Source organism: Eschrichtius robustus, chromosome 11 (assembly GCF_028021215.1).
Source record: "Eschrichtius robustus isolate mEscRob2 chromosome 11, mEscRob2.pri, whole genome shotgun sequence".
Taxonomy (NCBI): Eukaryota; Metazoa; Chordata; class Mammalia; order Artiodactyla; family Eschrichtiidae; genus Eschrichtius; species Eschrichtius robustus.
In genome coordinates this window covers 89,079,127-89,096,052 of record NC_090834.1, presented here as the reverse complement: position 1 = coordinate 89,096,052, position 16,926 = coordinate 89,079,127, and the positions used below count along the sequence as shown (strand labels likewise).

General features: G+C 48.4%; 1 protein-coding gene across 1 annotated transcript in view; it reads right to left on the bottom strand.

Moving 5' to 3' along the window:
• The window catches only part of NAT10 (N-acetyltransferase 10), a 39,821-nt gene that overhangs the window by 8,950 nt on the left and 13,945 nt on the right, over nt 1–16,926 (bottom strand). The window contains exons 9-23 of the mRNA XM_068556475.1: nt 16,763–16,896; nt 15,461–15,554; nt 15,219–15,317; nt 11,906–12,042; nt 8,998–9,122; nt 8,393–8,543; nt 8,013–8,109; nt 7,019–7,135; nt 6,039–6,140; nt 5,866–5,940; nt 5,197–5,313; nt 4,227–4,360; nt 3,966–4,014; nt 502–598; nt 307–417 (exon numbers count right to left, since the gene is read on the bottom strand). Of these exons, the coding sequence (XP_068412576.1) occupies nt 307–417; nt 502–598; nt 3,966–4,014; nt 4,227–4,360; nt 5,197–5,313; nt 5,866–5,940; nt 6,039–6,140; nt 7,019–7,135; nt 8,013–8,109; nt 8,393–8,543; nt 8,998–9,122; nt 11,906–12,042; nt 15,219–15,317; nt 15,461–15,554; nt 16,763–16,896 (1,639 nt within the window). The remainder of the gene's footprint in view (nt 1–306; nt 418–501; nt 599–3,965; nt 4,015–4,226; nt 4,361–5,196; nt 5,314–5,865; nt 5,941–6,038; nt 6,141–7,018; nt 7,136–8,012; nt 8,110–8,392; nt 8,544–8,997; nt 9,123–11,905; nt 12,043–15,218; nt 15,318–15,460; nt 15,555–16,762; nt 16,897–16,926) is intronic.

The following is a 16,926-nucleotide window of genomic DNA, read 5'->3' as shown; positions in this document are numbered from 1 at the left end:
CAGAATTGAGCTAGTTACCCTAGCTCACAGGATTTAGATCAGGTTCCATAACTGACCAGCTGTAGGCCTACTTACACCTCTAAAGCCAAGTCCTACCTTGCAAGTCCTGTCATGAAGGCGACAGGCACAGTGTATGATAGCGGCCCTGAGGCGGAGCAGGGCCTGCTGAGCAGAGGCGGGTCGGGGAGATGCAGGCCTGGAACCAGCCCCTCCATTCCTACTCCAGCCCTCTTCCTGGACCACATGCCCACCTCCTGTTCCACACAACCAAGCCCCGCCAGCCCTCTGGCCGCCCCACCAGCTCACCCGGCTGCACGGGTTTCCCGATGTTCCTGTTCTGAAGGATGTTCAGAGCCAGGGAAGGAGAGAAGGTGCTGAACTGGTAGGACAGCAGGGCTAGGAATCGCCTTCGGAAATCTGCGGGGTTCAACCACACAGTGTCAGAGGTCTGCAGGCCCCTGTGCCTGCACCTGGCCACCCTCCACCTCCACTCCCACTCACCTTTCCAAAAGGCAGAGAGCCAGGCGCCCTGGTCGGCCTCATCCTCGTCCATCAACGTCTTCAGCATGATGCACGAGTGTTCTCCGGTCAGGTCATTCTGGGAAACACAAATCCCTAACTGGCACCAAGACCCCCTTTTATGAAGGACCTGTCACTGCTGAAGGGCAAGCACGCTCACACGGGCCCTTGCTTCCTCCCCAGCAGGAGAGGCGGCCTCGCCTTCATTCTCGCAGGGCCCACTGCCTACACGACAGCTTCCAGAGACCACTTTGCCCTGCAACTTCTGAGCAGGTGCCCCAGCGATGGCGCAAAGCTGCTCAGACCTTCGGAGCATGTCTTCTGCTGTGAGCCCCTTGCTCACATCAGGTCAGATTCTGAACCGAGAGGCATCACAGCTTAAACTCCACATGACCCAATCAACGTGTTTTGGGTGCTCGCAGCAAAAACTGCATGGCCAAAAAACAGCATGGCAAGAGTTCCCCTGCTGGCAACAGGTTTGCAAGTGCAGGCTCCTTTAGGTACTAAAGCAGTAACCACAGGTTTTAAAATTTCTACTACACAACAACCACGAAGCCCAACACCATAAAAATATCTAATGGATTTCAACTGAAGGGCATTCAAGTAACAAAACGCCACCACCAAGTCACAAACAAGCAGTGCACAGTACAAGACCACAGGGACATACCGTGGTCCACGCTGAACTCACTGGTTGTGTGTTCCTTGCAGTCGACCACCAAACTTACATTCCAGCTTTGACCAGGGTCGTTGACAAGGACCCAGCCCCTCTACAGCTGCTCCTGCCCACGTGGAAGCAGCCACACACCCAGTGGTCCTCATCAGTCCAGCTTTGAACTCTCAGATGGGTGCCACCCTTGGATATTGACCTTGAGCTCTCCAAAACCAAACCTCCAACACTCCCTCTCAGCTGCTGGCCTCCCCTCTCTGGGAAAACAGAAGCAATCAGGAGAACTTCTTCATGCTCCCAGCACCAACTCCACCAGCTGACCAATACCTTCTGTGCCCACTGTTTGCTTCCCTCCTGTTGTGAGGGATGCGGTGGCCACCTCTGCCCCTGCACTCCAGGTCCTACCCTCCTGCCTCTTCTGGGCCTGTAGTCCTGCAATCAGCCCCCCTCACCTGCATCTGCATGATCTCTACAGGATCATACCCTGCAGCAAACAAACATGTTCTGGAATCTCCCGGCTGACAAACCCGCCCTGACTCCAATCTCCCCCCAGCTACCTTATTCCTCTGCTCCCTTTGGCTGGTGTAGGAATCGTGTATTCAGTCTATTTCCTCACCTCCCATTCTCTCCCGTCAGGTTGATCCCGCCACTCCACTGAAGCTGCCTTTATTCAGATCACCAACACCGACAAATCCAGTGGTCAACTGTCCTAACCTTACTTGTTCTCTGACAGCAATGACTCCCCTTCCTGGAACGCTCGTTATTCTTGGATTCTGACACCACAGCCCCTGCCCTTCTCCTACAGATCATGGCTACTCCTCAGCCTCCCTTGCTGTGTTTCCTGACTCATTCCTCTAAATGCTGCAGAGCCTAAGGACTCACCCTCTTTATGCTCAGCCCCTACTTTCAACAGCTTTAAATTCTTATTCACTGAACAAAAGTGCTTACTGAACATGTACTATACATAGCAGATGCTATTAAGTGCGGGGGTTACAGCTGTGAAGAAAACAGACACCCCCCCCCCCGCACCAAAAAAATCCTTGACCCCGAGAGTATATTCTATTAAGAGTATGCTGATGGCTCTCAAATCTGTCTCCAGCCCCGACCTCTTCCTTGATCTCCAGACTCCTGTAGTCAACTGCCTATTCCATACTTCCACACTTGGCTGTCTAATAGGCATCACACACTTACTATGCCAAAAACAATTCCCACTTCCACCTCCAAATCTGGTCCTACCCCATTGAGTCTTTTCTTTTTTAATTTATTTATTATTTTATTTTATTATTATTATTTTTTGGCTGCGTTGGGTCTTCGTTGCTGCTCACGGGCTTTCTCTAGTTGCGGCGAGTGGGGGCCACTCTTCGTTGAGGTGCGCGGGCTTCTCATTGTGGTGGTGTCTCTTGCTGCGGAGCATGGGCTCTAGGCACGTGGGCTTCAGTAGTTGTGGCACACGGGCTCAGTAGTTGTGGCTCGCGGGCTCTAGAGCGAAGGCTCAGTTGTTGGGGCGCACGGGCTCTAGAGCGAAGGCTCAGTAGTTGTGGCGCATGGGCTCTAGAGCACAGGCTCAGTAGTTGTGGCGCACTGGCTTAGCTCCTCCGCGGCATGTGGGATCTTCCCAGACCAGGGTTCGAACCCATGTCCCCTGCACTGGCAGGCGGGTTCTTAACCGCTGCGCCACCAGGGAAGCCCCCCATTGAGTCATCTCAGGAAACAGAACCTCCAACACCCAGTTTCTCAGCCAGTCTCTCCAGCCAAAAACCAAAGAACTACCCTTGATACTTCTGTTCACTTACCTTCCACACCCCCATCCTTCAACTCTTCTCAGTTCACCTCCCAAACACCCCTGGCATCTGGCCCTTCTCTCCCCTCACCACGTCCTCCCCAGCCAAGCTGCTCATCTCCCCACCTCTACTCATGGGCCACCATCCATCGTCTACACGGCAGCCCCAGCACCTTCCCTCTAACCCCTCCCTCCACCTGAACGGGGAGGGAGCGCAGAGTCCCTGCCCAGACCCACCTGCCCCGCCGTGAATCACCACCCTTTCCTTTCAAGGGCCCTCCAGCCACACTGGCCTTTTGTTTCCTTCAAATCACCAACTTCCTTTCTGCCTCGGGTCCTCACATTTGCTGTGCCCTCTGCTTGAATACGCTCACTTTTCTGCAGGCAGGACTGTCACGTGGCTGGTCCACTCTGATCATTCAGGTTGCAGTTTGAAAGGTCACTCCTCGGAAGCCTGACCACTCATTACACTGTCACTATCTGAATACTTCTTGTTTGCTCACTTTTTTGCTGCCTATTTCTACTCATTAGAAAATAAGCTTCACGGCTTGTCTTGCTCACTGCTTGATTCAGTGCACGTGCTAAATAAATTTTTTTTTAATGAACTGACAGCCACTAACTCTCTCATCTTCCATTTTATCCTCTATGGCTCTGTTGTCCACACAAGCACATCCCTCCTTCAGATACCAGCTTATAGTATGCACTCCTCCCCTAAAACCACTTTTCTTCCTATTTTTAAAAAATACAAATTCGAGGAGGCCCCCAGTGACAGGATTCCAGAACGTGGTGAACAAGCCCACGTGCACTTCCGCCACCTCAGCGTGGAGCACGAAGTCGCTACAGTGCACAGTGGGGAGAGTGACCGCGTGGCCCTCCGTAAGGGCGGCTGCTCTGGGGGCATTCAGAGCGGCCTCCTGGCAGCACAGGCACACCGCGAGGCACCAGGGCTCTGCAAGGACACACCTGTCACCCCCCTCCTCTGCCAGACGCCTCACTCACCGGGGTCTGTCTCAGATAAACAGGAACAAAGCCAGCTCGCTTCCAGAACCTGCAAAGGATACAGAGAGCAGGTCACCACGTGTACCTTCTAGGAGCGGCTGACACACAGAGCTGGGAAGGGCGGGGGGTGAGGCAGCGGTGTGGGGGCGTCAGGGACAGCTGACACCACTGCAAAGGCAGACACGCAGCCCACAGGACTCTCATTCTCAGGACACCGAGGCCAAAGGGACGCTGCGGGAGGAAGGGCAGGCAGACGCTTACTTGAGGAGCCTGGGGGTCAAGCCGTAGGACACCCCCAGGTAGTCCAGGTGCTCGGCAGGCCTCTCGTTCAGTTTGAGCAGTAAGGGAGGCAGGTCCTTCCGGGGAGTGACGACCTCTTCCAGCAAGCTGACAGCCTGGATGCCAGAGAGGAGAGCACGTCCACCCAGCGGAGAGAGAGGAAGGTTAGTGACAGTCCCAAGCACCCCTGCCACACCAAGCTCTGGACGAACACAGCAAAAACCGGGACAGGTGTCTTGGTTTTTAAAATGTAAAATCACCACTAAGTCCAGTCATCATTCCTAAGGATACCAAACCCCTAGACAAGCACGGACTCACACTGCTCAAAACCCAGAATTCAGGAAACAGCCACACGGTTTAGAAATGCCAAACGCATTTACGAAGAGACAGAGGTAAGGTTCTGAAGATGGGGGCTGAAGATGCAGGTCTGTCACCGGATGGCTCTGTGTCTTGGGAAGTGACAAACCTCTGAGCCCAACCTTAAGTATAAGCCCCTTCCCACCTCCCACCTCCTGAACAGGCACACTGTGAAAAATCAAATGAGCCCGTGTGAAAAGCTGTCCCAGTTCCTAGCGTTAAGCATTCTTACCCAGAAGGAAAGAGCTTCCCTGAGTGTGGGTTCAGTACTAAGAGAAGGAGAGTGCACAGCAGTGGCTTTAAGCTGCCATGTGGGTCAGCATCACCTGGGAGCTAAGACAGCTTCCTGGGCCCCACCCCAAGCCTGGGATTCAGGAGGTCTGGGGCAGCGGTCAAGAGTCTCCAGGTGAGGCGGATGCTGCTGATCCGAGGGCCTCAGTGTCAGCTGGAGAAAGAGAAGCTTCTCCAAAACCAGAGAGGAACTCTGCTGCTACTGCTCAGAGAGCCCAGACCACAAGACAGCTCTTGGTGATACTCCTGAAGACCCAGAGAGTGGCCCTCCCCGGAACCAGGAGCTCGGCCAGAAGATGCTTACCTCACTGCTGACAGTGTGAATTTCTTGTGAGGGCTCCAGGACCTTTTCCTCGAGACAAGGGAATCTGCCCTCATAGTACATCTGCAGCAGCTGCAGGGCTCGGCTGCCATAGCCCATCTGTGAGCAAACACAGAGGGAAACAGGCAAAGGGAAGAGAGATGTCCTCAGTGTCTACACCACTTCTACGCCCCTGTATTGCTTCTAGAAAGCCTTCACTCCAGGTCAAACTGCACTTCGCAAAGAGAACCAATGAAACCTCTCAACAAGGTCAAAGCAGAGACCCTTAAGACCTAGCGTGGCATGACCCTCACTCTCGCACTGTCCAGCCCGTCAAGAACGTGAGGATGGCTGAGCATGCTTTCTGGTCCACAGATCAGTGAGCTCGGAACCGATGACTCTACAGCTAACTCCTCGGTGAGGACTTCTAAGACGGGAGGTAACTACGGGAAGCAGATCTGGTTCACAAGTCCCCTGTCCTCACAAAGAGTGAGCACATACAATCACCCTGCCCGCCCACCCCCAGCCCCGGGCAAACCGTCCACAGCAGAGGGGGACCTGGATCTGCTACTCCTTGACCAGCTTCCTATTTAAACAACCGCGGACACCTGCCCTAACGAGCGGCCAGCTACACGGCCGCAGCTAATTACAGCACACACGAGGACACGTTACCGCTTGATAATCCGGGTGAACAGCAATGCGAACCACTCTTCCACCCGAAAGGCCGCCAAAGTCTGGGTCTTGGAACTGTGGGGGGAGACACAAGCCGGTAACTAAGCAACAAAAGACAGCCTCCAGCACCGCCAGCTTCACTCGCTCAGTCACACCAGGAAAAAGCACATCACCTGTTCCGACACTGTCCATGGAATCAGGTCCCCTGAAGCCTTCTTGCCTCGAGACAGGCTGTTCAAGATGGACTGGCGAGAAATCTCCCCCTCGAGGCACACCTGTTGGGGAAGCAGGACAGTGCAGACAGAAAGGCCGGCTCCAGGCTCAGAGCCACTCCCAGAACCTCACCAGCACTCTGCCCTTGCTCTGACTAGGCTGGCTGTTTCCACTCCAGCGCACGCTTAACCCTGTAACCGACTCATCCGTTTCCAAGAGAAGTTTCATGACTGTGTCCCCTGGGCATCCTGACACCGTCACTAAGAAGGCAGAATACTGACATCCTCCTGGCCCAGAGAGCAAAACCACACTAGAAGAGGGTCTCCACACATGGTGTACATGTGAGCTCATCAATTAAGACTCAGGATGCTCACGCGGCTCTCTACAGAACTGTGCAGTCAGTGACTCCAGGGTCTAACAGAAGGATGGTTAAACACAGTACCGTACGTGCATGTCATGAAATACAATGCAGCCTTAAAAATTATGCAGATTATGATTATCTGACACATTGGAAAAAAAAACCAGATTACCAAATACTATGATCGCATGTTTATGAACAGGAAAAATGATAAAGAAATGCATAAATACAGGCTAGGCATTAAAAACATCTTCCCAATCTGTGTCTTCTAATTTTACAAGTAGCATGTATTGCTTTAGTAATAAAGGAGGAAAACAAAGTTCTGTTTTAGGAGCTGAAAGTCAAAATACAAGTGGCCAGTTCTGATTTTCACCCATCCATGAACACTGGGGCTTTGGGTTTCTGTCTGGGTGGTAGTTTCCTTTGATGCACGCTAATCGCCTGCCTGGATACGCCCAGTCACTAGGCTTGAGACCAGGAATCAACAGCTTCCCCTTCTGCGCTGCGGTTACCAAGCCACTAATCCTTGATGCCTATGTGGGTCCCAAAATCAATGCCACAAGGACACCTCAGCTTCTGTACCTGGATGACAGCAAGCACTTCAGGAAGGGCATTCTGGGTGGGGGGCACGGGAGGCAGGAGGCAGAAGAGGTGGTGAGCAGGTGCATCAGAAAGCATCTGGAGATCGCTGGGAGAGTTCTGTGGGGCACCAACACGGTCAGTGAGAAGCACTGCTCATCCCGTCCTTACTCGAGAGGCTACTCCACAGTCATGACTGGAGAACTGCCTTCCCCAGAGCCAAGTGATGTGCTGAAACCCGTCAAAGCGCCTTTCCGGCACCTTGGCCAGCCAGCCTGAGACCCTCCATAAGGGCTTAAGTGGGACTTGAGCCTCCAACGTTTGCTGTCACCTCACCACGAGTGCTGAGGCTGCAGAGCCGGAGCAGAGACCTGCTTAGTTAGTGCTATATACTTCACAGCTGGGAAGCGAACTTCTTCGTGATAAGAGGCTGCTATTTCAAGAAAACCTCTCACCACTTCTAACACCAACCCTGCAGCTTTCCGTTTAAAGGGTGTTCATAGAAAAGCTACCTAGACACTCAAAAAGTGTCCTTTCCAATGTGCCTTTTTAAGACTTTCAAATATTCCAAATTCTCATTCACTGCTCCTTAAAAACAGCCCAGGGGTATAAGGCTGGTCTCAGGTCAAACAGCAGCCCCCGGATTACAACTGCTACGTCATCTCAGCCCATCCATTTAGCCACCAGGCAAGAAATATAAGTACCCCTTTTAAATGGGCAAAACTTTCCACCCTCTCCAGCTACCACACATGGAGCTACATGCAGAAATCTCACACTCTGTATGCAAAGCTGGAGCCCACAACAAGCCTGAACAAAAATGGGAAATGCAACCCCTCCAGCAGGACCCCTGGACCTTGCCAACATCAGGACGTTCAAGTCCCAGTGGAATGGTCACCTGAGCCACTGGGTAACAAAACACGCAAAAAGCCAAGTCAAAAGGCACTGCCCAGTGCTGGAATTCACTGCTCAAGTTCACCCGAGGGCTAGATGCAGTTACCTTGTAATGAGAAGCCACGTAGAGGGCCATAAGCCGTTGGAGGAAAACCTCAGAGGCTTTGTGGTAGCAAAAGAGCGTATCTCTATTAACATAGTAGCTGGATCTGGAGTTAAGCAACCAAAGCAAATCAAAGAGAAGCCAAAACAGGACACACTACTTCCAAGGGTCACCTGGATATGCGGGTTTCCCTCAGCCTGGGAAGAGGAGCCCCTGGTTCTGAGCAGAAACACATTAGGGAGGAAAAGAAGGGAAATCAACAACATTCAACGTTCCCCTCTCCCTAGAGCAGCAGCCTATGAACCAAAGGGCCAAAACCCTTTGTTCAACCCTTCCATTGCCCCCTCTCCCTTTCACAGGGCAAATGGAACCCAGGAGGATACAGCTCACAGGCTTCAGGCAAGGGGCAGCCAGAGATGATCCGAGTGATGTTGAGGCAATCCAGGCACAGCAGGTCGTTCAGCCACTTCTCTACTGCGTCCCCAGGGGCGTATCGGATCGACTCGTGCAGGGAAACCTCATGCAGGGTTCGCGCTGTTCCCCGCAAAACACACACACACAGTGAGGAACAACTAGTAAATACTTTTTGTCCAGAAGAGCAAGGCAAATGTTCTACTTTATCTCTGTCACATGGTGCTCACAAAATATGGCTCAAGAATTTAAAGCGAGTGGTTTTAAATTGTTCTGGTGGATGTTCAACTTGCCTCGACACCAATCCCAAGGGGATCTCTCTAAGTCAATGCAACCAATGCCCTGAGATGGTGACAAACAGGAGTCTAGCCACCAGAAGGCCCAGGTCAGCCTCCCATCTGGTCACTGGTTTGCTGTTCCTCAGAGAAAAGCAACTTCACCTCTTGGGGACTCAACCTCTCTGCCTGATGGTCAGATGGTCTGTTACCACCCATGAGGTCATGAGGGGAAGGGTCCCGCAGGAGAGTGTGAAGTGACTTGCTGTGCACTGCAGGCGCGTTCAGAGCTCCAGGGGTACCTGATGCCAGTCTGGCGGTCGTCGTGGTCTTGTTCTCAGCGGTGGTGCTGACCTGGCTCTGGGCACTCTGTTGACGGAGCTGCTGAATTAGCTTGAGGGACAGAGACCGGCCAGTGCCCTCGTAGCTAGGAGCAAAAGCAAAGGCAATCAGGCATGAGGTCCCAAATCAACTCTCTAGGAGGGGACAGAGAACTACTTTCCTCATCCTAATGAAACGCCAGACTCCTGTTGGCCAAGGACAGCCCTGTCACTTCTGAACTTCCATGCCCAAAGGAGGCAGGGCTGCATGGTGGCTCACCTCTGGGCCTGGGCTCAAGTCCTGGCATGTCCATTTAGTACCTCTGGACAAGGAACCCAACCCCTTTTAGCCTCCTCCTCAAAAGGGGACTATTTCACACATCTCACAGGACTGTACTGTGAACTAAAAAATAAGGACTGAGAAGATGATGTGACTAAAGCATTTAGCATAATGGAACTGGAACACAGGTAAATGGCCAATTAATAAAAGCTGCTATTAGAAGTTCCATGCTTGAAAAAATGAACAGAGAGCATTTCCAGTTTGGAAAAATTAAGATTAAACAAATCCACCACCCAAGTAACTTTTCTCATTACTACTTTCATTTAAAAGATGACGTAAAGAAGTAACAAAAAATTTGGGGAAAAGAAATCATCTATAATCTGATCACTGAACCAGCTCTTTTCAATTGTTATTTCCTCCTTGTCTTTGGTCACAAGCACACGTGACCACAGGGTGCAGACTGCTCAGCGGGTTTTTTTAATTTTCAGTTTTACACTGTTTCATAGTATTCATTATCATAAATGAGGATACTGTATAAATACTTCCTCTAACTCAAATACTACTTTTAAAGAATGATCAAAAAATTAAATTTTGAAGTGCTTTATTCCTCCTGCCTGCCCCATATAACAAAGCATTCTCAAAGGAATTCCATTTACTTATTTAAAAAAAAAAAAAAAAAGAGTAAGCACAAGCAACAAAGCTAAAAAAATATTTGTGCTTCAAAAAACATTATCAAGAAGGTGGAATTTCTTGAGTGGGAGAAAGTTTTTGAGTGGGAGAAAATTTTTGTAAATCATGTATATGAGACTTGTATCTAGACTATATAAGGAACCCTTCCATACAACTCAATAATAAGTAAGACAACTCAATTAGAAAAATGAGCAGAGGATCTGAATAGATACTGAATAGAATAGAAGAGAAATAATGGCCAATAAGCATATAAGATGCCCCACATCATCAGCCATCAGGGAAATGCAAATGAAGACCACATGAGATACCATTTCATACTCATTAGGATGGCTATAATCAAAAAGACATAAATGCTAGCAAGGATATGGAAAAACTGGAACCCTCAGGCACTGCGATAGGAATGTAAAATGGTACAGCTGCTTAGGAAAACAATCTGGCAGTTCCCTAACAGTTAAACAGAAAGTTATCATTTGACCCACTAGTTCCACTTCTAGGTATACACCCGAGAGAACAGAAAACATGTCTGCACAAAAACCTGTACCTGAATGTTGACAGCAGCATTACTGCTACTAGCCAAAAGAGAGAAACAACCCAAATGACCATCAAAAAGATGAATGGAAAAACAAAATGTGCATAAACATACAATGGAATATTATTTGGCCATAAAAAGGAATGAAGTACTGATACAAGCTACACGGATGAACCTTGAAAACATTATGGTTAGTGAAAGAAGCCAGTCACAAAAGACCACACATTCCAAGATTCCACTTATATAAAGTGCCCAGAATAGGCAAATCCATAGATACAGAAAGTTGATTAGTGGTTGCCTAGAACTGGGGGATAGGAAGGAATTGGAGGATGTTAATTAAAGGATATGGGGTTTCTTTCTGGGGTAATGAAAATGTTTTAAAACTGACTGTGGTGATGGTTGCACAACTCTATGAATATACTAAAAATCACTGAATTATACACTTTAAATATATCTCAGTAAAGCAGTTATCACAAAAAAGTAAAACCCATTTTATTTAACTGTTTTCAGTATAAGCAAAGCAGTCAAATAATAAATCTATAATATAGAATTATCTCTTCAAGATGTGACTTCCATATAGAAATCTTTTCATTATTGAAGATATGTATATACTGACCAGGAAAGATTTGCCAGTATATTCTTTTTTTTTTTTTTTTTGGCCATGCTGCACGGCTTGCGGGATCTTAGTTCCCCAACCAGGGATCAAACCCAGGCCCCCAGAAGTGGAAGCTCGGAGTCCTAACCGCTGGACTGCCAGGGAATTCCCAGTATATTCTTTACATAAAAAAGCAAATTCAAAACATTATGAAAACTATCTTTATGTTCTTATTCAAAATGAAAAAGTTAAATAAATGCACAGAAAATGTACACCAAAATTCTAACAGAAGCTGTCTCTATATGGTCAGATCACCGGTGATTTTTCTTTTTGCTTACCTTACCTTTCTAGCTTCTCTATAGCAAACAAGAACTAAATATTTCAAAATTTTAAAAAAGCTCTCGAGCCTGCTTTCTTATGATAGCTATACAGTTACTTTAATACTATATTTGCACATAACCCTCAGAGATAAGACACCGGTATTGCCATCCATGTGCCCTTTAGAACTTCATCAGGCCTACGGACAGAAGGAGACACTCATCAGCTGGGTTATGAAGTTCTTCAGTCTGGTGCTGCCTGTTCTGGTGGGCCGTAGCTCAGACCAGAAGTGAGCTATAGTTTACTATGAAGGGGCCAGCTGCCAAGGAGAAGGCCGAGGAGAGAGTGCAGCAGAGCCCCAAAGACTCAAACTTCAGGAATCAGCCCTACCCACCCAGGCCCAGGTCACATTCGTTAAATGCTATCTAACTGGCAAAACCTACAATGGGAGCAACGGCTCCTGCCCGAGGTGCCTCACCCGTTGATGGTGGATGCCATGAACACAAGGTAGGGGCCCAGAAGGCTCTTCACCAGGGGGAGGGGGATGGCAGCAGCTTCATCGATCACAACAAGTTCAGCCTGGCCCAGTTTCACAGCATCTGCAGGATGTATATACTGCCGGAAAGAAAAATTTATATTATTAGCTTGGCCACCTGATACCATGGCTGTGATCACTAGTGAGTCACCATAAAGGCCTCTCTTTACTGTCTCTCCCCTGTCCCATTTCTTCTTTCTCTCGTTCCTCCTTCTCGCTCTTCCCTGGCAGGGCAAAGCGGGGATGGGCTTAGAGTCAGACGCCTGGGTCCAAACAGGTCGACCACTGACTGTGTGGCCCTGGGCAGGTCACTTCATCTCAGCACCTCAGATTCCTCTCCAGAAAACGGAGGAAATACCTGATGGCTGCTTGAGAAAAAAATTAGGTAAACCTGTAAAAATGCCCTACCTGGGACCTGGCTGAGTGATAGGTGGTGCCTCCCTTTCTCTCCTCTCTCCCTTCTCAGGCTTCTCCCCAGCCTCACTCTGGCCAGTGGGCCAGAGGCAAGCTTGGCCCCAGCAATGGCTAAAGGGGAGGATGTCAGGTTTCTCAAGCATCTCCTACACTCTGGGTACTGTGTGTCCTGCTTTGACAACGTCAATATAAAGCCCAGGTCCCCCTGCACTGGTGGGGACACTTCTAAGACTTATAACCTTCTTAGTGCTCACACATCCTTATTTATATTATTAGCTGGGCCATCTAATGTCACAAACTTGCCATGAGCTTGGCACCCTTGTGCGTATAAACAACCCTTTCAGTTCCTACAGGGGTTCCTGCTCTTTTTAAAGTTTGCAAAAGTCTATGAAGAGGTATTTTTACAGGAGAGGAAACCTGAATAGCCAACTAACATAAACAAAGGTACTCAACCTCACTAGTAATCAGCACAATGCTGAAGACAACAAGGAGACCCCCACTTCACACGCAGACAGGCAAAACTTAAATAGCAGTAAAACACCCAGTGTTCGTGAGGACGCGGGGAAACAAAAACTCAAGAAAGTGCTGGGGTGAAGGTAAATATGTACAAACACCTTAAAGGAGAATTTCGCAAAATCCGAGAAAGATGGAAATCTACGCATACCCTAAGACCCAACAATTCCAATTCTAGAAACATATAAATAAACTGTAATGTGCTCATATAGTGCTTAAAAATGAATCAACCAGATCTACAAGCTTCAGTCTGGACGAACTTGAAAACAAATGTTGAGTGAAAAAAGGCAAGCTGAAAAAAGGCAAGTATAGTATGTTACCATTTATGGATACATAATTATGTAGTGAAATATAAACGCATGAATTGAAATGAAACACACCAGGGACCTCCCTGGTGGCACAGTGGTTAAGAATCCGCCTGCCAATGCAGGGGACACGGGTTCGAGCCCTGGTCCAGGAAGATCCCACATGCCGCGGAGCAACTAAGCCCATGCGCCACAACTACTGAGCCTGCGCCCCAGAGCCCGCGAGCCACAACTACTGAAGCCCGCGCGCCTAGAGTCTGTGCTCCGCAACAAGATAAGCCACTGCAATGAGAAGCCCGTGCACTGCAATGGGAAGCCCGCTCGCCACAACTAGAGAAAGCCTGCGTGCAGCGATGAAGACCCAGCCCAGCCAAAAATAAATAAATAAATTTATAAAAAAAAAAAAGAAAAAGAAAGGAAACACACCAATCTCAGAGCACAGTATGGGGAGTGACAGAAGGGAATGGATGGGGAAGGGTGCAAGAGGGACTTCAACCGTGTCTGTGAGGTTTCAGATCTTTAAAACAAAAACATGAGTGGCTTTTTAAACATGAAACAAACACAGCAAACAGCAAAACATCAGCATTTCTTAAGCCTGAGTGCTGGGCACTTGAGTGTTATCTTATATTGGTCTCTGTGCTTTCCTGTAGTTTTCAAGTATTCCATTACAGGTGAGATTTTTTAACTGCTTTGCTGGAAGCTGATGGGTCAGGAGGCAGAGACGCCACTCATTTCCAACAGCAGGATACATGTTCTCAGTAGGGCCCCACATCTTGGATCCTTACAGAGAAAAACTAAACAAGCACCTCATAAAAGCAGCAGAAAGCAGGCCCCTGGAGAGGCACAGCCAACTTTAATTTAATACTCTTCTATATCGCAATTTCCAGCAAGAAAGAAGAGGTCTCAAAGGGACACAAATGTAGCCTCATAAAGTCAGGTCACCTCTTCTGCACTTCAACTCCAGTCTGGAGACAAAAGGACTCTGGTAATACGAGAAGGTCTCTGATGACAGATCCAAGGAGCGGCGAGGGCTGAGCCAGGCATTTCACGGAAAGGTTTTCCCTCTTTGGCTTGTGTATTTTTCTTGAGTTTTAACAGATCTCTGTATTCTCACGGCCTGCAGCCTGCCCCTCACCCCGCCCTACCCCAACATTGGACTTTCTTCCCCGCAGCTGAGAGAACCAGGCCAAAGTAGGAAGAAACGCACAGAAAGAAGAGAGTCTAGAAAGAGACCTAGCTAGAAAAAAATTAAGGTCCTTGAGGGAAAAAGGCACAAACACTGAACCTTATTTATAACCTGGATCCTTGACAAAAGGTATACCTCCTTGACAGACATATACAAATGCCTCACAGGCATAAAGGTCAAGGGCGTAAAGTGCCAAGTTGACCTGGCCCACTTCCCACCCCAACCCAACTCCAAAAGTGATCAATAACCTGCTCCATTAGGAGCCCACGGGCCTCCATCCCTTCTGCAAGCCTGTCATGATTTAACAAAATTGTAGCCTTTGGACAAATACAGACCATTCAGGCTTACAGAGCACTGGAGATTCACAGAGCTTTCGGGGAAACACTGTTTAAAAAGGAAAATAGGCCACTGGCTAAACCACAAAGATTCAGAGTACATTTTACGAAGAACTTTTCTTCTTTTAAATGGTGAGGTTATTGTCCTCGCTACAGATGCATCATTTCAAAACCTGCTGTAACTAAGCAAAATTAGAAATGATGTCGGAAAAAATGATTTTATTTCTCTTAGCTGATTAGCATACTTACAATCCTACTCACTCAATTTTCAAGGGACAAAACTACAACTTTCCCATCTGGCTACATACACTTGGTAGTCTGCTTGAATGTTTTTCTTTAGAAGAGGCTGAAAATCTGGAACACGTTTACCGTAAAACAACAATGCTGTCTAAAAGATATGCAATTACACAGCACATAAAACAACTATAAAAGGAGACGTCTTAGAGCATTTATATACAGCAGGACACTGGCCCCACGTGGCAGGGTTTTAGAACAAGCCTCACCTGAATGGTCTGTCTGTGTTCCCGGAATATGTTCACTCTGATCACTGCTTTGTTAAATTCAGGATTTAGAGACTGAATGATCTCATAATCCAGATGCTCCTAATAGGGAAAGAGCCAAACCAATGCCAAACGTCAGAAACAGGCTTTAGAAACTAAATATTAAGAAAGTTTGCATTCTAAAGACTTCACCTGGATTTATACTCAGCATGGAATCAAAATAAGCTCTTATCCTAATTTCCTACCTGATACTGCAGAGCATCAAATCCTTTAAATACAAATTCAAACAGAGTGTGGAGGTTATCCGGGCTCGGAGAGGTAACAAAGATATTGGAGTACCTGTTGAACAAAAGGAGGATTTTTTTTTTTTTAAAGTAATTAGGAAATCTAAGAAATGTTTAGAGAACTTAAAAAAAGAAAACATTTTTGTTTGCCCCTGTTACACAGGGGATAACCAGAGACGGTGGCAGAAAAAAAATCAGGACACATGTTTTGGGGAGGAAAAGTAAAGCAACTCCAGACCTGAGGGTATTCTTCCTCCCAACCTAATGAAAACGCATTACCAGTTTGAAGGCAGCACATCCCAGCAATCAGCTACCAGCATCTGTGAAAGCACCCTGCTGAGGGCACTGTGGGGACCGCTCCCTCAGCGCCAGGGCCGGCACGCGGCTCCCCAGTCCTGCGCCCTGGGACGAGAGAGGGCTTCACTCTCATCACTAGCTGTGCTGCGAGGGTTTCAAACCGTGAAGCCAAAGTGCTCAGCTGCGCTCAGGCTAAGGCCACAGTTAACCTCTGAGGGATCCTTGTTCAATGTAAAGGACGCTAATGGTGGCGGGGCTGAGTGGTACTGCTGGAGCAGCAAGAGAAACAAAGGACTAGGAGTCAGGAGCCGAGTTCAGCCCCAGCACTAGCAGCACTGACTTGGCGGGGGGTCTTGGGTGAGCCACTGAAACTCCCTGAGCCTGGGTTTATCCATCTATGAAACGCTAACATTGTTAATTAGGAGCACCAAGGAAGATAATGCATATAGGACATGGTAAATTCTAGGTCCATCCTTTATGTCTGTGAGGCTGGAAGTGCATGCTCTCCTGGCAGTTGCAGAAGTCTTCCGCCCAGGACAAAAGAATGCAAAGGAACGTCACACTCAAAGGCAGCTCCTCAGAAGCAAACAAGATCTTCTACTGATCAAAATCATTAAAACGTCAAACTTGTACTTTTCTAAGTCAGCAGAGCTGGTCATATACATGCTCATCTCCTGAGAGTTTTTAAGTTTCTTACCCCCATTTCTTTGCTCTTGTGTGTTTGTTCAACTCTAAATAGTGAGTTGGCCCTGGTGTGTGTCTGTGTGTGCATGCACACATATATGTGCACCTTTGGGGGTTTGGGGGAAACAGCATTGCTCTTTCTAGACAGGAACCCAAGATCTAGAGAAATCACACAGGAGCCCGCTCAGACCCAGGAGACCCAGCTTCCCTGTCCCCTGACCCCTTACTCCTGCACACTGCTCCCTCAGAGCTCACAGTGCCTAAACATGGGGACCCCCTTACCCAAAAGCCACCGCCCCAGCAATAGCCAATCCCAGGGCTGCAGATTTTCCCCTTCCTCGGGCAGCTGTGAGCACAACAGTACTCCTCAGGGTCTTTTCCGAGATCCCCTCAATGAATTTCAAGACAGCTTTGGCCTGTGGAAAGAGAAACATATTAGGTGAGCT